General features: G+C 49.9%; 1 protein-coding gene across 1 annotated transcript in view; it reads right to left on the bottom strand.

Annotated features, from left to right (window-relative positions):
- Positions 1 to 259: 259 nt before the first annotated feature.
- LOC138352364 (uncharacterized) overlaps positions 260 to 20,612 on the bottom strand; it is a 46,811-nt gene continuing 26,458 nt past the window's right edge. Inside the window, exon 4 of the mRNA XM_069304809.1 lies at positions 260 to 1,118. Coding sequence (XP_069160910.1) covers positions 1,114 to 1,118 — 5 coding nt within the window. The 3' untranslated portion in view covers positions 260 to 1,113. The remainder of the gene's footprint in view (positions 1,119 to 20,612) is intronic.

Raw genomic sequence — 20,612 nt, 5'->3', positions numbered from 1 at the left:
TTTCATCTTAAACTGGTTGAGAGAGGCACAGTCTTTGACATGATTGGGAAGGTCATTCCACATTCTGGGTCCCTTGATTTGTAAAGCATATCTGGTGTTATTAAGTCGTACTCTTGGAATATCAAATAGGTATTTGATCTGGTGTGATGCTCATGGGTTCTGTTACAACCTTCTAAGAAGCTTTTAAGGTCAGGATTGATATTACAATTTAGAGTTTTAAACTTGAGAGGATGTGCAGTGACTTAATATCTAACATTCTCCTTCACATTTACAGTCTCCGTGGTGTAGTGGTAAGACACTCGCCTGGCGTTCCGCGAGCGCTATGTCATGGGTTCGTATCCTGGCCGGGGAGGATTTACTGGGCGCAATTCCTTAACTGTAGCCTCTGTTTAACGCAACAGTAAAATGTGTACTTGGATGAAAAAACGATTCTTCGCGGCAGGGGATCGTATTCCAGGGCCCTGCCCGAAACGCTACGCGTACTAGTGGCTGTACAAGAATGTAACAACTCTTGTATATATCTCTATATCTCAAAGTTGAGATAAGGATAGATGAGAGAATAATAGAGCGGGTTCGAGATCGACCTCAAGTACAGGTTCTAAATTAAGCAACTGACATATGTGGAGAGCTAGTGTCACAATTGATATGTTTGTCCTGCACGCCGCCCCCCATCCAGTGGGCAGCGGTGGATAGGTTACAATCACTTAGTTACTACCTACAGTTAGCAAACTGGGGATATTTGGCTAAAATTTCTGGTAGCAGATCATTTTGAATGAAATATTGACACATCGCTGGAACATTGGTTATAGAATTGTCTCTAAATTCACGTATCTTTTCGCACTCCATCACATAGTGACGGAGGGTGTGCGAATAATTTTGTTGACACAGTTTACATTTGGTCAGGTCTACATCAGCAGATAATGAGAATTCCCAGAGATACTTGTAACCGAGACTAAGCCGAGCAGTAGTAACATCTAGAAGTCTGCTGATTTTATTGGATGATCCATAGATGTGTGGCTCCTCTTGCATGATAGTATGATGATAGATGGAATTACTGGTGTCAATATACAATCTTGTAAAGCCACTAGCACGCGCAGCGTTTCGGGCAGGTCCTTAATCTAAGAAAATTATAAGTAGGTAAATACCTGAAAAATTTATAAAAAAAATGATAACACTTACAAGGCAAGAAAAAAAATAAAAGATGAGAGAAAATTGTAGGTATATTAAAGCACATAGGTAGCTCAGATTGATTGCAATGACAGCTTGAATGGTAGTTGATAAAAATTAGTAGGCACAATACAGCATATGGCTAGCACATAAAAGAAGACAGCAATGAACACAATGATAAAGTTGTTTGGGTTAAATATTGGTGTTGTCTGGGGTCATTATTGGTGTTGTCTGGGGTCACTATAGGTGTTGTCTGGGGTCACTATAGTTGTCTGGGGTCACTATTGGTGTTGTCTGGGGTCACTATAGTTGTCTGGGGTCACTATTGGTGTTGTCTGGGGTCACTATAGGTGTTGTCTGGGGTCACTATTGGTGTTGTTTGGGGTCACTATTGGCGTTGTCTGGGGTCACTATTGGTGTTGTTTGGGGTCACTATTGGTGTTGTCTGGGGTCACTATTGGTGTTGTCTGAGGTCACTATTGGTGTTGTCTGGGGTCACTATTGGTGTTGTCTGGGGTCACTATAGGTGTTGTCTGGGGTCACTATAGTTGTCTGGGGTCACTATTGGTGTTGTCTGGGGTCACTATAGGTGTTGTCTGGGGTCACTATAGTTGTCTGGGGTCACTATTGGTGTTGTCTGGGGTCACTATAGGTGTTGTCTGGGGTCACTATAGTTGTCTGGGGTCACTATTGGTGTTGTCTGGGGTCACTATAGTTGTCTGGGGTCACTATTGGTGTTGTCTGGGGTCACTATAGGTGTTGTCTGGGGTCACTATAGTTGTCTGGGGTCACTATTGGTGTTGCCTGGGGTCACTATAGTTGTCTGGGGTCACTATTGGTGTTGTCTGGGGTCACTATAGGTGTTGTCTGGGGTCACTATAGTTGTCTGGGGTCACTATTGGTGTTGTCTGGGGTCACTATAGGTGTTGTCTGGGGTCACTATAGTTGTCTGGGGTCACTATTGGTGTTGTCTGGGGTCACTATAGGTGTTGTCTGGGGTCACTATAGTTGTCTGGGGTCACTATTGGTGTTGTCTGGGGTCACTATAGGTGTTGTCTGGGGTCACTATTGTTGTCTGGGGTCACTATTGGTGTTGTCTGGGGTCACTATTGGTGTTGTCTGGGGTCACTATTGGTGTTGTCTGGGGTCACTATTGGTGTTGTCTGGGGTCACTATAGGTGTTGTCTGGGGTCACTATAGTTGTCTGGGGTCACTATTGGTGTTGTCTGGGGTCACTATAGGTGTTGTCTGGGGTCACTATAGTTGTCTGGGGTCACTATTGGTGTTGTCTGGGGTCACTATAGGTGTTGTCTGGGGTCACTATAGTTGTCTGGGGTCACTATTGGTGTTGTCTGGGGTCACTATTGGTGTTGTCTGGGGTCACTATTGGTGTTGTCTGGGGTCACTATTGGTGTTGTCTGGGGTCACTATAGTTGTCTGGGGTCACTATTGGTGTTGTCTGGGGTCACTATAGGTGTTGTCTGGGGTCACTATAGTTGTCTGGGGTCACTATTGGTGTTGTCTGGGGTCACTATAGGTGTTGTCTGGGGTCACTATAGTTGTATGGGGTCACTATTGGTGTTGTCTGGGGTCACTATTGGTGTTGTCTGGGGTCATTATTGGTGTTGTCTGGGGTCACTATTGGTGTTGTCTGGGGTCACTATTGGTGTTGTCTGGGGTCACTATTGGTGTTGTCTGGGGTCACTATTGGTGTTGTCTGGGGTCACTATAGCTTGTCTGGGGTCACTATTGGTGTTGTCTGGGGTCACTATAGGTGTTGTCTGGGGTCACTATAGTTGTCTGGGGTCACTATTGGTGTTGTCTGGGGTCACTATAGGTGTTGTCTGGGGTCCTATAGGTTGTCTGGGGTCACTATTGGTGTTGTCTGGGGTCACTATGGTGTTGTCTGGGGTCACTATGGTGTTGTCCTGGGGTCACTATTGGTGTTGTCTGGGGTCACTATTAGTGTGTCTGGGGTCACTATTGGTGTTGTCTGGGGTCACTATTGGTGTTGTCTGGGGTCACTATAGTTGTCTGGGGTCACTATTGGTGTTGTCTGGGGTCACTATAGGTGTTGTCTGGGGTCACTATAGTTGTATGGGGTCACTATTGGTGTTGTCTGGGGTCACTATTGGTGTTGTCTGGGGTCACTATTGGTGTTGTCTGGGGTCACTATAGTTGTCTGGGGTCACTATAGCTGTTGTCTGGGGTCACTATTGGTGTTGTCTGGGGTCACTATTGGTGTTGTCTGGGGTCACTATTGGTGTTGTCTGGGGTCACTATTGGTGTTGTCTGGGGTCACTATTGGTGTTGTCTGGGGTCACTATTGGTGTTGTCTGGGGTCACTATTGGTGTTGTCTGGGGTCACTATTGGTGTTGTCTGGGGTCACTATAGTTGTCTGGGGTCACTATAGCTGTTGTCTGGGGTCACTATTGGTGTTGTCTGGGGTCACTATTGGTGTTGTCTGGGGTCACTATTGGTGTTGTCTGGGGTCACTATTGGTGTTGTCTGGGGTCACTATTGGTGTTGTCTGGGGTCACTATTGGTGTTGTCTGGGGTCACTATTGGTGTTGTCTGGGGTCACTATTGGTGTTGTCTGGGGTCACTATTGGTGTTGTCTGGGGTCACTATTGGTGTTGTCTGGGGTCACTATTGGTGTTGTCTGGGGTCACTATTGGTGTTGTCTGGGGTCACTATAGTTGTCTGGGGTCACTATTGGTGTTGTCTGGGGTCACTATTGGTGTTGTCTGGGGTCACTATTGGTGTTGTCTGGGGTCACTATTGGTGTTGTCTGGGGTCACTATTGGTGTTGTCTGGGGTCACTATTGGTGTTGTCTGGGGTCACTATTGGTGTTGTCTGGGGTCACTATTGGTGTTGTCTGGGGTCACTATTGGTGTTGTCTGGGGTCACTATTGGTGTTGTCTGGGGTCACTATAGGTTGTCTGGGGTCACTATTGGTGTTGTCTGGGGTCACTATTGGTGTTGTCTGGGGTCACTATTGGTGTTGTCTGGGGTCACTATAGTTGTCTGGGGTCACTATTGGTGTTGTCTGGGGTCACTATTGGTGTTGTCTGGGGTCACTATTGGTGTTGTCTGGGGTCACTATTGGTGTTGTCTGGGGTCACTATTGGTGTTGTCTGGGGTCACTATTGGTGTTGTCTGGGGTCACTATAGGTTGTCTGGGGTCACTATTGGTGTTGTCTGGGGTCACTATTGGTGTTGTCTGGGGTCACTATTGGTGTTGTCTGGGGTCACTATTGGTGTTGTCTGGGGTCACTATTGGTGTTGTCTGGGGTCACTATTGGTGTTGTCTGGGTCACTATTGGTGTTGTCTGGGGTCACTATTGGTGTTGTCTGGGGTCACTATTGGTGTTGTCTGGGGTCACTATTGGTGTTGTCTGGAGTCACTATTGGTGTTGTCTGGGGTCACTATAGGTGTTGTCTGGGGTCACTATAGGTGTTGTCTGGGGTCACTATAGGTGTTGTCTGGGGTCACTATAGATGTTGTCTGGGGTCACTATAGGTGTTGTCTGGGGTCACTATTGGTGTTGTCTGGGGTCACTATAGATGTTGTCTGGGGTCACTATTGGTGTTGTCTGGAGTCACTATTGGTGTTGTCTGGGGTCACTATAGTTGTCTGGGGTCACTATTGGTGTTGTCTGGGGTCACTATAGTTGTCTGGGGTCACTATTGGTGTTGTCTGGGGTCACTATAGGTGTTGTCTGGGGTCACTATTGGTGTTGTTTGGGGTCACTATTGGCGTTGTCTGGGGTCACTATTGGTGTTGTTTGGGGTCACTATTGGTGTTGTCTGGGGTCACTATTGGTGTTGTCTGAGGTCACTATTGGTGTTGTCTGGGGTCACTATTGGTGTTGTCTGGGGTCACTATAGGTGTTGTCTGGGGTCACTATAGTTGTCTGGGGTCACTATTGGTGTTGTCTGGGGTCACTATAGGTGTTGTCTGGGGTCACTATAGTTGTCTGGGGTCACTATTGGTGTTGTCTGGGGTCACTATAGGTGTTGTCTGGGGTCACTATAGTTGTCTGGGGTCACTATTGGTGTTGTCTGGGGTCACTATAGTTGTCTGGGGTCACTATTGGTGTTGTCTGGGGTCACTATAGGTGTTGTCTGGGGTCACTATAGTTGTCTGGGGTCACTATTGGTGTTGTCTGGGGTCACTATAGTTGTCTGGGGTCACTATTGGTGTTGTCTGGGGTCACTATAGGTGTTGTCTGGGGTCACTATAGTTGTCTGGGGTCACTATTGGTGTTGTCTGGGGTCACTATAGGTGTTGTCTGGGGTCACTATAGTTGTCTGGGGTCACTATTGGTGTTGTCTGGGGTCACTATAGGTGTTGTCTGGGGTCACTATAGTTGTCTGGGGTCACTATTGGTGTTGTCTGGGGTCACTATAGGTGTTGTCTGGGGTCACTATTGTGTTGTCTGGGGTCACTATTGGTGTTGTCTGGGGTCACTATTGGTGTTGTCTGGGGTCACTATTGGTGTTGTCTGGGGTCACTATTGGTGTTGTCTGGGGTCACTATAGGTGTTGTCTGGGGTCACTATAGTTGTCTGGGGTCACTATTGGTGTTGTCTGGGGTCACTATAGGTGTTGTCTGGGGTCACTATAGTTGTCTGGGGTCACTATTGGTGTTGTCTGGGGTCACTATAGGTGTTGTCTGGGGTCACTATAGTTGTCTGGGGTCACTATTGGTGTTGTCTGGGGTCACTATTGGTGTTGTCTGGGGTCACTATTGGTGTTGTCTGGGGTCACTATTGGTGTTGTCTGGGGTCACTATAGTTGTCTGGGGTCACTATTGGTGTTGTCTGGGGTCACTATAGGTGTTGTCTGGGGTCACTATAGTTGTCTGGGGTCACTATTGGTGTTGTCTGGGGTCACTATAGGTGTTGTCTGGGGTCACTATAGTTGTATGGGGTCACTATTGGTGTTGTCTGGGGTCACTATTGGTGTTGTCTGGGGTCATTATTGGTGTTGTCTGGGGTCACTATTGGTGTTGTCTGGGGTCACTATTGGTGTTGTCTGGGGTCACTATTGGTGTTGTCTGGGGTCACTATTGGTGTTGTCTGGGGTCACTATTGGTGTTGTCTGGGGTCACTATTGGTGTTGTCTGGGGTCACTATTGGCGTTGTCTGGGGTCACTATAGTTGTCTGGGGTCACTATTGGTGTTGTCTGGGGTCACTATTGGTGTTGTCTGGGATCACTATTGGTGTTGTCTGGGGTCACTATTGGTGTTGTCTGGGGTCACTATTGGTGTTGTCTGGGGTCACTATTGGTGTTGCCTGGGTTCACTATTGGTGTTGTCTGGGGTCACTATAGTTGTCTGGGGTCACTATTGGTGTTGTCTGGGGTCACTATTGGTGTTGTCTGGGGTCACTATTGGCGTTGTCTGGGGTCACTATAGTTGTCTGGGGTCACTATTGGTGTTGTCTGGGGTCACTATTGGTGTTGTCTGGGGTCACTATAGTTGTCTGGGGTCACTATTGGTGTTGTCTGGGGTCACTATAGGTGTTGTCTGGGGTCACTATTAGTGTTGTCTGGGGTCACTATTGGTGTTGTCTGGGGTCACTATTGGTGTTGTCTGGGGTCACTATTGGTGTTGTCTGGGGTCACTATAGTTGTCTGGGGTCACTATAGCTGTTGTCTGGGGTCACTATTGGTGTTGTCTGGGGTCACTATTGGTGTTGTCTGGGGTCACTATTGGTGTTGTCTGGGGTCACTATTGGTGTTGTCTGGGGTCACTATTGGTGTTGTCTGGGGTCACTATTGGTGTTGTCTGGGGTCACTATTGGTGTTGTCTGGGGTCACTATTGGTGTTGTCTGGGGTCACTATAGTTGTCTGGGGTCACTATAGCTGTTGTCTGGGGTCACTATTGGTGTTGTCTGGGGTCACTATTGGTGTTGTCTGGGGTCACTATTGGTGTTGTCTGGGGTCACTATTGGTGTTGTCTGGGGTCACTATTGGTGTTGTCTGGGGTCACTATTGGTGTTGTCTGGGGTCACTATTGGTGTTGTCTGGGGTCACTATTGGTGTTGTCTGGGGTCACTATTGGTGTTGTCTGGGGTCACTATTGGTGTTGTCTGGGGTCACTATTGGTGTTGTCTGGGGTCACTATTGGTGTTGTCTGGGGTCACTATTGGTGTTGTCTGGGGTCACTATAGTTGTCTGGGGTCACTATTGGTGTTGTCTGGGGTCATTATTGGTGTTGTCTGGGGTCACTATTGGTGTTGTCAGGGGTCACTATTGGTGTTGTCTGGGGTCACTATTGGTGTTGTCTGGGGTCACTATTGGTGTTGTCTGGGGTCACTATTGGTGTTGTCTGGGGTCACTATAGTTGTCTGGGGTCACTATTGGTGTTGTCTGGTGTCACTATTGGTGTTGTCTGGGGTCACTATTGGTGTTGTCTGGGGTCACTATTGGTGTTGTCTGGGGTCACTATTGGTGTTGTCTGGGGTCACTATAGTTGTCTGGGGTCACTATTGGTGTTGTCTGGGGTCATTATTGGTGTTGTCTGGGGTCACTATTGGTGTTGTCAGGGGTCACTATTGGTGTTGTCTGGGGTCACTATTGGTGTTGTCTGGGGTCACTATTGGTGTTGTCTGGGGTCACTATAGTTGTCTGGGGTCACTATTGGTGTTGTCTGGGGTCACTATTGGTGTTGTCTGGGGTCACTATTGGTGTTGTCTGGGGTCATTATTGGTGTTGTCTGGGGTCATTATTGGTGTTGTCTGGGGTCACTATTGGTGTTGTCTGGAGTCACTATTGGTGTTGTCTGGGGTCACTATAGGTGTTGTCTGGGGTCACTATTGGTGTTTTCTGGGGTCACTATTGGTGTTGTCTGGAGTCACTATTGGTGTTGTCTGGGGTCACTATAGGTGTTGTCTGGGGTCACTATAGGTGTTGTCTGGGGTCACTATAGGTGTTGTCTGGGGTCACTATAGATGTTGTCTGGGGTCACTATAGGTGTTGTCTGGGGTCACTATTGGTGTTGTCTGGGGTCACTATAGATGTTGTCTGGGGTCACTATTGGTGTTGTCTGGAGTCACTATTGGTGTTGTCTGGGGTCACTATAGGTGTTGTCTGGGGTCACTATAGCTGTCTGGGGTCACTATAGGTGTTGTCTGGGGTCACTATTGGTGTTGTCTGGGGTCACTATTGGTGTTGTCTGGGGTCACTATAGCTGTTGTCTGGGGTCACTATAGTTGTCTGGGGTCACTATTGGTGTTGTCTGGGGTCACTATTGGTGTTGTCTGGGGTCACTATAGTTGTCTGGGGTCACTATTGGTGTTGTCTGGGGTCACTATTGGTGTTGTCTGAGGTCACTATTGGTGATGTCTGGGGTCACTATTGGTGTTGTCTGGGGTCACTATTGGTGTTGTCTGGGGTCACTATTGGTGTTGTCTGAGGTCACTATTGGTGTTGTCTGGGGTCACTATTGGTGTTGTCTGAGATCACTATTGGTGTTGTCTGGGGTCACTATTGATGTTGTCTGAGGTCACTATTGGTGTTGTCTGGGGTCACTATTGGTGTTGTCTGGGGTCACTATAGATGTCTGGGGTCACTATTGGTGTTGTCTGGGGTCACTATTGGTGTTGTCTGGGGTCACAATAGGTGTTGTCTGGGGTCACTATAGGTGTTGTCTGGGGTCACTATTGGTGTTGTCTGGGGTCACTATTGGTGTTGTCTGGGGTCACTATAGGTGTTGTCTGGGGTCACTATAGGTGTTGTCTGGGGTCACTATTGGTGTTGTGTGGGGTCACTATTGGTGTTGTCTGGGGTCACTATAGATGTCTGGGGTCACTATTGGTGTTGTCTGGGGTCACTATTGGTGTTGTCTGGGGTCATTATTGTTGTCTGGGGTCATTATTGTTGTCTGGGGACACTATAGTTGTCTGGGGTCACTATTGGTGTTGTCTGGGGTCACTATAGGTGTTGTCTGGGGTCACTATAGCTGTCTGGGGTCATTATTGTTGTCTGGGGACACTATAGTTGTCTGGGGTCACTATTGGTGTTGTATGGGGTCACTATAGGTGTTGTCTGGGGTCACTATAGCTGTCTGGGGTCATTATTGTTGTCTGGGGACACTATAGTTGTCTGGGGTCACTATTGGTGTTGTCTGGGGTCACTATTGGTGTTGTCTGGGGTCACTATTGGTGTTGTCTGGGGTCACTATTGGTGTTGTCTGGGGTCACTATTGGTGTTGTCTGGGGTCACTATTGGTGTTGTCTGGGGTCACTATAGATGTTGTCTGGGGTCACTATAGATGTTGTCTGGGGTCACTATAGGTGTTGTCTGGGGTCACTATAGATGTTGTCTGGGGTCACTATTGGTGTTGTCTGGGGTCACTATAGATGTTGTCTGGGGTCACTATAGATGTTGTCTGGGGTCACTATAGGTGTTGTCTGGGGTTACTATTGGTGTTGTCTGGGGACACTATAGGTGTTGTCTGGGGTCACTATAGGTGTTGTCTGGGGTCACTATTGGTGTTGTCTGGGGTCACTATAGATGTCTGGGGTCACTATTGGTGTTGTCTGGGGTCACTACTGGTGTTGTCTGGGGTCACTATAGGTGTTGTCTGGGGTCACTATAGGTGTTGTCTGGGGTCACTATAGATGTTGTCTGGGGTCACTATAGATGTTGTCTGGGGTCACTATTGGTGTTGTCTGGAGTCACTATTGGTGTTGTCTGGGGTCACTATAGGTGTTGTCTGGGGTCACTATTGGTGTTTTCTGGGGTCACTATTGGTGTTGTCTGGAGTCACTATTGGTGTTGTCTGGGGTCACTATAGGTGTTGTCTGGGGTCACTATAGGTGTTGTCTGGGGTCACTATAGGTGTTGTCTGGGGTCACTATAGATGTTGTCTGGGGTCACTATAGGTGTTGTCTGGGGTCACTATTGGTGTTGTCTGGGGTCACTATAGATGTTGTCTGGGGTCACTATTGGTGTTGTCTGGAGTCACTATTGGTGTTGTCTGGGGTCACTATAGGTGTTGTCTGGGGTCACTATAGCTGTCTGGGGTCATTATTGTTGTCTGGGGACACTATAGTTGTCTGGGGTCACTATTGGTGTTGTCTGGGGTCACTATAGGTGTTGTCTGGGGTCACTATAGCTGTCTGGGGTCATTATTGTTGTCTGGGGACACTATAGTTGTCTGGGGTCACTATTGGTGTTGTCTGGGGTCACTATTGGTGTTGTCTGGGGTCACTATTGGTGTTGTCTGGGGTCACTATTGGTGTTGTCTGGGGTCACTATTGGTGTTGTCTGGAGTCACTATAGATGTTGTCTGGGGTCACTATAGATGTTGTCTGGGGTCACTATAGGTGTTGTCTGGGGTCACTATAGATGTTGTCTGGGGACACTATTGGCGTTGTCTGGGGTCACTATAGATGTTGTCTGGGGTCACTATAGATGTTGTCTGGGGTCACTATTGGTGTTGTCTGGGGTTACTATTGGTGTTGTCTGGGGTCACTATAGGTGTTGTCTGGGGTCACTATAGGTGTTGTCTGGGGTCACTATTGGTGTTGTCTGGGGTCACTATAGATGTCTGGGGTCACTATTGGTGTTGTCTGGGGTCACTATTGGTGTTGTCTGGGGTCACTATAGGTGTTGTCTGGGGTCACTATAGGTGTTGTCTGGGGTCACTATAGGTGTTGTCTGGGGTCACTATAGGTGTTGTCTGGGGTCACTATTGGTGTTTTCTGGGGTCACTATTGGTGTTGTCTGGGGTCACTATTGGTGTTTTCTGGGGTCACTATTGGTGTTGTCTGGGGTCACTATAGGTGTTGTCTGGGGTCACTATAGGTGTTGTCTGGGGTCACTATAGGTGTTGTCTGGGGTCACTATAGATGTTGTCTGGGGTCACTATAGATGTTGTCTGGGGTCACTATTGGTGTTGTCTGGAGTCACTATTGGTGTTGTCTGGGGTCACTATAGGTGTTGTCTGGGGTCACTATTGGTGTTTTCTGGGGTCACTATTGGTGTTGTCTGGAGTCACTATTGGTGTTGTCTGGGGTCACTATAGGTGTTGTCTGGGGTCACTATAGTTGTCTGGGGTCACTATTGGTGTTGTCTGGGGTCACTATTGGTGTTGTCTGGGGTCACTATTGGTGTTTTCTGGGGTCACTATAGGTGTTGTCTGGAGTCACTATTGGTGTTGTCTGGGGTCACTATAGTTGTCTGGGGTCACTATTGGTGTTGTCTGGGGTCACTATTGGTGTTGTCTGGGGTCACTATTGGTGTTTTCTGGGGTCACTATAGGTGTTGTCTGGAGTCACTATTGGTGTTGTCTGGGGTCACTATAGGTGTTGTCTGGGGTCACTATAGTTGTCTGGGGTCACTATTGGTGTTGTCTGGGGTCACAATTGGTGTTGTCTGGGGTCACTATTAGTGTTGTCTGGGGTCACTATTGGTGTTGTCTGGGGTCACTATTGGTGTTGTCTGGGGTCACTATTAGTGTTGTCTGGGGTGTCTATTGGTGTTGTCTGGGGTCACTATAGGTGTTGTCTGGGGTCACTATTGGTGTTGTCTGGGGTAACTATTGGTGTTGTCTGGGGTCACTATTGGTGTTGTCTGGGGTCACTATTGGTGTTGTCTGGGGTCACTATTGGCGTTGTCTGGGGTCACTATTGGTGTTGTCTGGGGTCACTATAGGTGTTGTCTGGGGTCACTATAGGTGTTGTCTGGGGTCACTATTGGTGTTGTCTGGGGTCACTATTGGTGTTGTCTGGGGTCACTATTGGTGTTGTCTGGGGTCACTATTGGTGTTGTCTGGGGTCACTATAGGTGTTGTCTGGGGTCACTATTGGTGTTGTATGGGGTCACTATTGGTGTTGTCTGGGGTCACTATAGCTGTTGTCTGGGGTCACTATAGTTGTCTGGGGTCACTATAGCTGTTGTCTGGGGTCACTATTGGTGTTGTCTGGGGGTCACTATAGTTGTCTGGGGTCACTATAGCTGTTGTCTGGGGTCACTATTGGTGTTGTCTGGGGTCACTATAGGTGTTGTCTGGGGTCACTATTGGTGTTGTCTGGGGTCACTATAGATGTCTGGGGTCACTATTGGTGTTGTCTGGGGTCACTATTGGTGTTGTCTGAGGTCACTATTGGTGTTGTCTGGGGTCACTATTGGTGTTGTCTGGGGTCACTATTGGTGTTGTCTGAGGTCACTATTGGTGTTGTCTGGGGTCACTATTGGTGTTGTCTGGGGTCACTATTGGTGTTGTCTGAGGTCACTATTGGTGTTGTATGGGGTCACTATTGGTGTTGTCTGGGGTCACTATTGGTGTTGTCTGGGGTCACTATTGGTGTTGTCTGAGGTCACTATTGGTGTTGTCTGGGGTCACTATTGGTGTTGTCTGGGGTCACTATTGGTGTTGTCTGAGGTCACTATTGGTGTTGTCTGGGGTCACTATTGGTGTTGTCTGAGGTCACTATTGGTGTTGTCTGGGGTCACTATAGGTGTTGTCTGGGGTCACTATTGGTGTTGTCTGGGGTCACTATTGGTGTTGTCTGAGGTCACTATTGGTGTTGTCTGGGGTCACTATTGGTGTTGTCTGGGGTCACTATAGATGTCTGGGGTCACTATTGGTGTTGTCTGGGGTCACTATTGGTGTTGTCTGAGGTCACTATAGGTGTTGTCTGGGGTCACTATTGGTATTGTCTGGGGTCACTATAGATGTCTGGGGTCACTATTGGTGTTGTCTGGGGTCACTATTGGTGTTGTCTGGGGTCACTATTGGTGTTGTCTGAGGTTACTATTGGTGTTGTCTGGGGTCACTATTGGTGTTGTCTGAGGTCACTATTGGTGTTGTCTGGGGTCACTATTGGTGTTGTCTGGGGTCACTATTGGTGTTGTCTGAGGTCACTATTGGTGTTGTCTGGGGTCACTATTGGTGTTGTCTGGGGTCACTATTGGTGTTGTCTGGGGTCACTATTGGTGTTGTCTGAGGTCACTATTGGTGTTGTCTGGGGTCACTATTGGTGTTGTCTGGGGTCACTATTGGTGTTGTCTGAGGTCACTATTGGTGTTGTCTGGGGTCACTATTGGTGTTGTCTGAGGTCACTATTGGTGTTGTCTGGGGTCACTATTGGTGTTGTCTGGGGTCACTATTGGTGTTGTCTGGGGTCACTATTGGTGTTGTCTGGGGTCACTATTGGTGTTGTCTGAGGTCACTATTGGTGTTGTCTGGGGTCACTATTGGTGTTGTCTGGGGTCACTATTGGTGTTGTCTGAGGTCACTATTGGTGTTGTCTGGGGTCACTATTGGTGTTGTCTGGGGTCACTATTGGTGTTGTCTGGGGTCACTATTGGTGTTGTCTGGGGTCACTATAGATGTCTGGGGTCACTATTGGTGTTGTCTGGGGTCACTATTGGTGTTGTCTGGGGTCACTATAGGTGTTGTCTGGGGTCACTATAGGTGTTGTCTGGGGTCATTATTGGTGTTGTCTGGGGTCACTATTGGTGTTGTCTGGGGTCACTATAGGTGTTGTCTGGGGTCACTATTGGTGTTGTCTGGGGTCACTATTGGTGTTGTCTGGGGCACTATAGATGTCTGGGGTCACTATTGGTGTTGTCTGGGGTCACTATTGGTGTTGTCTGGGGTCACTATAGGTGTTGTCTGGGGTCACTATAGGTGTTGTCTGGGGTCACTATAGTTGTCTGGGGTCACTATTGGTGTTGTATGGGGTCACTATTGGTGTTGTCTGGGGTCACTATAGTTGTCTGGGGTCATTATTGTTGTCTGGGGTCATTATTGTTGTCTGGGGTCACTATTGGTGTTGTCTGGGGTCACTATAGTTGTCTGGTGTCACTATTGGTGTTGTCTGGGGTCACTATAGGTGTTGTCTGGGGTCACTATAGCTGTCTGGGGTCATTATTGTTGTCTGGGGACACTATAGTTGTCTGGGGTCACTATTGGTGTTGTCTGGGGTCACTATTGTTGTCTGGGGTCACTATTGGTGTTGTCTGGGGTCACTATTGGTGTTGTCTGGGGTCACTATAGATGTTGTCTGGGGTCACTATAGATGTTGTCTGGGGTCACTATAGGTGTTGTCTGGGGTCACTATAGATGTTGTCTGGGGTCACTATTGGTGTTGTCTGGGGTCACTATAGATGTTGTCTGGGGTCACTATAGATGTTGTCTGGGGTCACTATTGGTGTTGTCTGGGGTTACTATTGGTGTTGTCTGGGGTCACTATAGGTGTTGTCTGGGGTCACTATAGTTGTCTGGGGTCACTATTGGTGTTGTCTGGGGTCACTATAGGTGTTGTCTGGGGTCACTATAGGTGTTGTCTGGGGTCACTATAGGTGTTGTCTGGGGTCACTATTGGTGTTGTCTGGGGTCACTATAGGTGTTGTCTGGGGTTACTATTGGTGTTGTCTGGGGTTACTATTGGTGTTGTCTGGGGTCACTATTGGTGTTGTCTAGGGTCACTATAGGTGTTGTCTGGAGTCACTATTGGTGTTGTCTGGGGTCACTATTGGTGTTGTCTGGGGTCACTATAGATGTTGTCTGGGGTTACTATTGGTGTTGTCTGGGGTCACTATTGGTGTTGTCTAGGGTCACTATAGGTGTTGTCTGGAGTCACTATTGGTGTTGTCTAGGGTCACTATAGGTGTTGTCTGGAGTCACTATTGGTGTTGTCTGGGGTCACTATTGGTGTTGTCTGGGGTCACTATTGGTGTTGTCTGGGGTTACTATTGGTGTTGTCTGGGTTACTATTGGTGTTGTCTGGGGTTACTATAGGTGTTGTCTGGGGTCACTATTGGTGTTGTCTGGGGTCACTATTGGTGTTGTCTGGGGTTACTATTGGTGTTGTCTGGGGTCACTATAGGTGTTGTCTAGGGTCACTATAGGTGTTGTCTGGAGTCACTATTGGTGTTGTCTGGGGTCACTATTGGTGTTGTCTGGGGTCACTATAGATGTTGTCTGGGGTCACTATTGGTGTTGTCTGGAGTCACTATTGGTGTTGTCTGGGGTCACTATAGGTGTTGTCTGGGGTCACTATTGGTGTTTTCTGGGGTCACTATAGTTGTCTGGGGTCACTATAGGTGTTGTCTGGGGTCACTATTGGTGTTGTCTGGAGTCACTATTGGTGTTGTCTGGGGTCACTATAGGTGTTGTCTGGGGTCACTATTGGTGTTTTCTGGGGTCACTATTGGTGTTGTCTGGGGTCACTATAGTTGTCTGGGGTCACTATTGGTGTTGTCTGGAGTCACTATTGGTGTTGTCTGGGGTCACTATAGGTGTTGTCTGGAGTCACTATTGGTGTTGTCTGGGGTCACTATAGGTGTTGTCTGGGGTCACTATTGGTGTTTTCTGGGGTCACTATTGGTGTTGTCTGGGGTCACTATAGTTGTCTGGGGTCACTATAGGTGTTGTCTGGAGTCACTATTGGTGTTGTCTGGGGTCACTATAGATGTTGTCTGGGGTCACTATTGGTGTTGTCTGGAGTCACTATTGGTGTTGTCTGGGGTCACTATAGATGTTGTCTGGGGTCACTATTGGTGTTGTCTGGAGTCACTATTGGTGTTGTCTGGGGTCACTATAGGTGTTGTCTGGGGTCACTATTGGTGTTGTCTGGAGTCACTATTGGTGTTGTCTGGGGTCACTATAGGTGTTGTCTGGGGTCACTATTGGTGTTGTCTGGAGTCACTATTGGTGTTGTCTGGGGTCACTATTGGTGTTGTCTGGGGTCACTATAGGTGTTGTCTGGGGTCACTATTGGTGTTGTCTGGAGTCACTATAGGTGTTGTCTGGGGTCACTATAGGTGTTGTCTGGGGTCACTATTGGTGTTGTCTGGAGTCACTATTGGTGTTGTCTGGGGTCACTATTGGTGTTGTCTGGAGTCACTATTGGTGTTGTCTGGGGTCACTATTGGTGTTGTCTGGGGTCACTATTGGTGTTGTCTGGGGTCACTATTGATGTTGTCTGGGGTCACTATAGTTGTGTGGGGTCACTATAGTTGTGTGTATACTTCACCACCTTCCCTACCCTTCACCCCTTACCCTACCCTTCACCACCTACCCTACCCTTCACCACCTACTCTACCCTTCACCACCTACTCTACCCTTCACCACCTTCCCTACCCTTCACTACCTAACCTACCCTTCACCACCTACCCTACCCTTCACCACCTTCCCTACCCTTCACCACCTTCCCTACCCTTCAACACCTTCCCTGCCCTTCACCACCTTCCCTACCCTTCACCACCTCCCATACCCTTCACCACCTTCCCTACCCTTCACCACCTACCCTACCCTTCACTACCTTCCCTACCCTTCACTACCTAACCTACCCTTCACCACCTACCCTACCCTTCACCACCTTCCCTACCCTTCACCACCTTCCCTACCCTTCAACACCTACCCTACCCTTCACTACCTTCCCTACCCTTCACTACCTAACCTACCCTTCACCACCTACCCTACCCTTCACCTCCTACCCTACCCTTCACCACCTACTCTACCCTTCACCACCTACTCTACCCTTCACCACCTTCCCTACCCTTCACCACCTTCCCTACCCTTCACGACCTTCCCTAACCTTCACCACCAACCCTACCCTTCACTACCTTCCCTACCCTTCACTACCTAACCTACCCTTCACCACCTACCCTACCCTTCACCACCTTCCCTACCCTTCACCACCTTCCCTACCCTTCAACACCTTCCCTACCCTCCACCACCTTCACTACCCTTCACCACCTTCCCTACCCTTCACCACCTACTCTACTCTTCACCACCTTCCCTGCCCTTCACCACCTTTCCTACCCTTCACCACCTACCCTACCCTTCACCACCTTCCCTACCCTTCACCACCTACCCTGCCCTTCACCACCTTCTCTACCCTTCACTACCTACCCTGCCCTTCACCACCTACCCTACCCTTCACCACCTTCCCTACCCCTCACCACCTACCCTACCCATCACCACCTACCCTACCCTTCACCACCTACCCTATCCTTCACCACCTTCCCTACCCTTCACCACCTACCCTGCCCTTCACCACCTCTACCATTCACCACCTTCCCTACTCTTCACCACCTACCCTGCCCTTCACCACCTACCCTACCCTTCACCACCTTCCCTACCCTTCACCACCTACCCTACCCATCACCACCTACCCTACCCATCACCACCTACCCTACCCTTCACCACCTTCCATACCCTTCACCACCTACCCTGCCCTTCACCACCTACCCTACCCATCACCACCTACCCTACCCATCACCACCTACACTACCCTTCACCACCTACTCTACCCTTCACCACCTACTCTACACTTCACCACCTTCCCTACCCTTCACCACCTACCCTACCCTTCACCACCTACCCTACCCTTCACCACCTACCTTACCCTTCACCACCTTCACTACCCTTCACCACCTACTCTACCCTTCACCACCTTCCCTACCCTTCACCACCTTCCCTACCCTTCACCACCTTCCCTACCCTTTACCACCTACCCTACCCTTTACCACCTTCCCTACCCTTCACCACCTTCCCTACCCTTCACCACCTTCCCTACCCTTCACCACCTTCCCTACCCTTCACCACCTTCCCTACCCTTCACCAACTACCCTACCCTTCACTACCTTCCCTACCCTTCACTACCTACCCTGCCCTTCACCACCTTCCCTACCCTTCACCACCTTCCCTACCCTTCACCACCTTCACTACCCATCACCACCTTCCCTACCCTTCACCACCTACTCTACCCTTCACCACCTTCCCTACCCTTCACCACCTTCCTTACCCTTCACCACCTTCCCTACCCTTCACCACCTTCACTACCCTTCACCACCTTCCCTACCCTTCACCACCTTCCCTACCCTTCACCACCTACCCTACCCTTCACCACCTTTCTTACCCTTCACCACCTTCCCTACCCTTCACCACCTTCACTACCCTTCACCACCTTCCCTACCCTTCACCACCTACTCTACCCTTCACCACCTTCCCTACCCTTCACCACCTTCCTTACCCTTCACCACCTTCCCCACCCTTCACCACCTACTCTACCCTTCACCACCTTCCCTGCCCTTTACCACCTTCCCTGCCTTTCACCACCTTCCCAACCCTTCACTACCTACTCTACCCTTCACCACCTTCCCTGCCCTTCACCACCTTCCCTGCCCTTCACCACCTTCCCTGCCCTTCACCACCTTCCCTACCCTTCACCACCTTCCCTGCCCTTCACCACCTTCCCTGCCCTTCACCACCTTCCCTGCCATTCACCACCTTCCCTGCCCTTTACCACCTTCCCTACCCTTCACCACCTTCCCTGCCCTTCACCACCTTCCCTGCCCTTCACCACCTTCCCTGCCCTTCACCACATTCCCCACCCTTCACCACCTACTCTACCCTTCACCACCTTCCCTGCCCTTCACTACCTTCCCTACCCTTCACCACCTTCCCTGCCCTTCACCACCTTCCCTGCCCTTCACCACCTTCCCTGCCCTTCACCACCTTCCCTACCCTTCACCACCTACTCTACCCTTCACCACCTTCCCTACCCTTCACCACCTTCCCTTCCCTTCACTACCTTCCCTGCCCTTCACCACCTTCCCTACCCTTCACCACCTTCACTACCCTTCACCACCTTCCCTACCCTTCACCACCTTCCCTATCCTTCACCACCTTCCCTGCCCTTCACCACCTCCACTACCCTTCACCACCTTCCCTACCCTTCACCACCTTCCCTACCCTTCACCACCTACCCTACCCTTCACCACCTTCACTTCCCTTCTCCACCTTCCCTACCCTTCACCACCTTCACTACCCTTCACCACCTTCCCTGCCCTTCACCACCTACCCTACCCTTCACCACCTTCACTACCCTTCACCACCTTCCCTACCCTTCACCACCTACCCTACCCTTCACCACCTTCACTACCCTTCACCACCTTCCCTACCCTTCACCACCTTCACTACCCTTCACCACCTTCCCTACCCTTCACCACCTTCCCTACCCTTCACCACCTTCACTACCCTTCTCCACCTTCCCTACCCTTCACCACCTTCACTACCCTTCACCACCTTCACTACCCTTCACCACCTTCACTACCCTTCACCACCTTCACTACCCTTCACCACCTTCCCTACCCTTCACCACCTTCCCTGCCCTTCACCACCTACCCAACCCTTCACCACCTTCCCTACCCTTCACCACCTTCCCTGCCCTTCACCACCTACCCAACCCTTCACCACCTTCCCTACCCTTCACCACCTTCCCTACCCTTCACCACCTACCCAACCCTTCACCACCTTCACTACCCTTCACCACCTTCCCTACCCTTCACCACCTTCCCTGCCCTTCACCACCTTCCCTGCCCTTCACCACCTTCACTACCCTTCACCACCTTCCCTACCCTTCACCACCTTCCCTGCCCTTCACCACCTTCACTACCCTTCACCTTCCCTGCCCTTCACCATCTTCACTACCCTTCTCCACCGTCCCTACCCTTCACCACCTTCCCTACCCTTCACCACCTTCACTACCCTTCACCACCTACCCAACCCTTCACCACCTTCACTACCCTTCACCACCTTCCCTACCCTTCACCACCTTCCCTGCCCTTCACCACCTTCACTACCCTTCTCCACCTTCCCTACCCTTCACCACCTTCCCTACCCTTCACCACCTTCACTACCCTTCACCACCTACCCAACCCTTCACCACCTTCACTACCCTTTACCACCTTCCCTACCCTTCACCACCTTCCCTGCCCTTCACCACCTTCCCTGCCCTTCACCACCTTCCCTGCCCTTCACCACCTTCACTACCCTTCACCACCTTCCCTACCCTTCTCCACCTTCCCTACCCTTCACCACCTTCACTACCCTTCACCACCTTCCCTACCCTTCACCACCTACCCTACCCTTCACCACCTTCCCTACCCTTCACTACCTACCCTGCCCTTCACCACCTTCACTACCTTTCACCACCTTCCCTACCCTTCACCACCTTCCCTGCCCTTCACCACCTTCACTACCCTTCACCACCTTCCCTACCCTTCACCACCTTCACTACCCTTCACCACCTTCACTACCCTTCACCACCTTCCCTACCCTTCACGACCTTCCCTACCCTTCACCACCTACCCTACCCTTCACCACCTTCCCTACCCTTCACCACCTTCACTACCCTTCACCACCTTCCCTACCTTTCACCACCTTCCCTGCCCTTCACCACCTTCACTACCCTTCACCACCTTCCCTACCCTTCATCACCTTCCTTACCCTTCACCACCTTCCCTACCCTTCACCACATTCACTACCCTTCACCACCTTCCCTGCCCTTCACCACCTACCCTACCCTTCACCACCTTCCCTACCCTTCACCACCTACCCTACCCTTCACCACCTTCCCTACCCTTCACCACCTTCCCTACCCTTCACCACCGTCACTACCCTTCACCA

This window comes from Procambarus clarkii, chromosome 5 (genome assembly GCF_040958095.1).
Source record: "Procambarus clarkii isolate CNS0578487 chromosome 5, FALCON_Pclarkii_2.0, whole genome shotgun sequence".
In the NCBI taxonomy this organism is placed as follows: domain Eukaryota; kingdom Metazoa; phylum Arthropoda; class Malacostraca; order Decapoda; family Cambaridae; genus Procambarus; species Procambarus clarkii.
The sequence above is the reverse complement of the archived record's forward strand: the minus strand, read 5'-3'. Positions and strand labels throughout refer to the sequence as shown.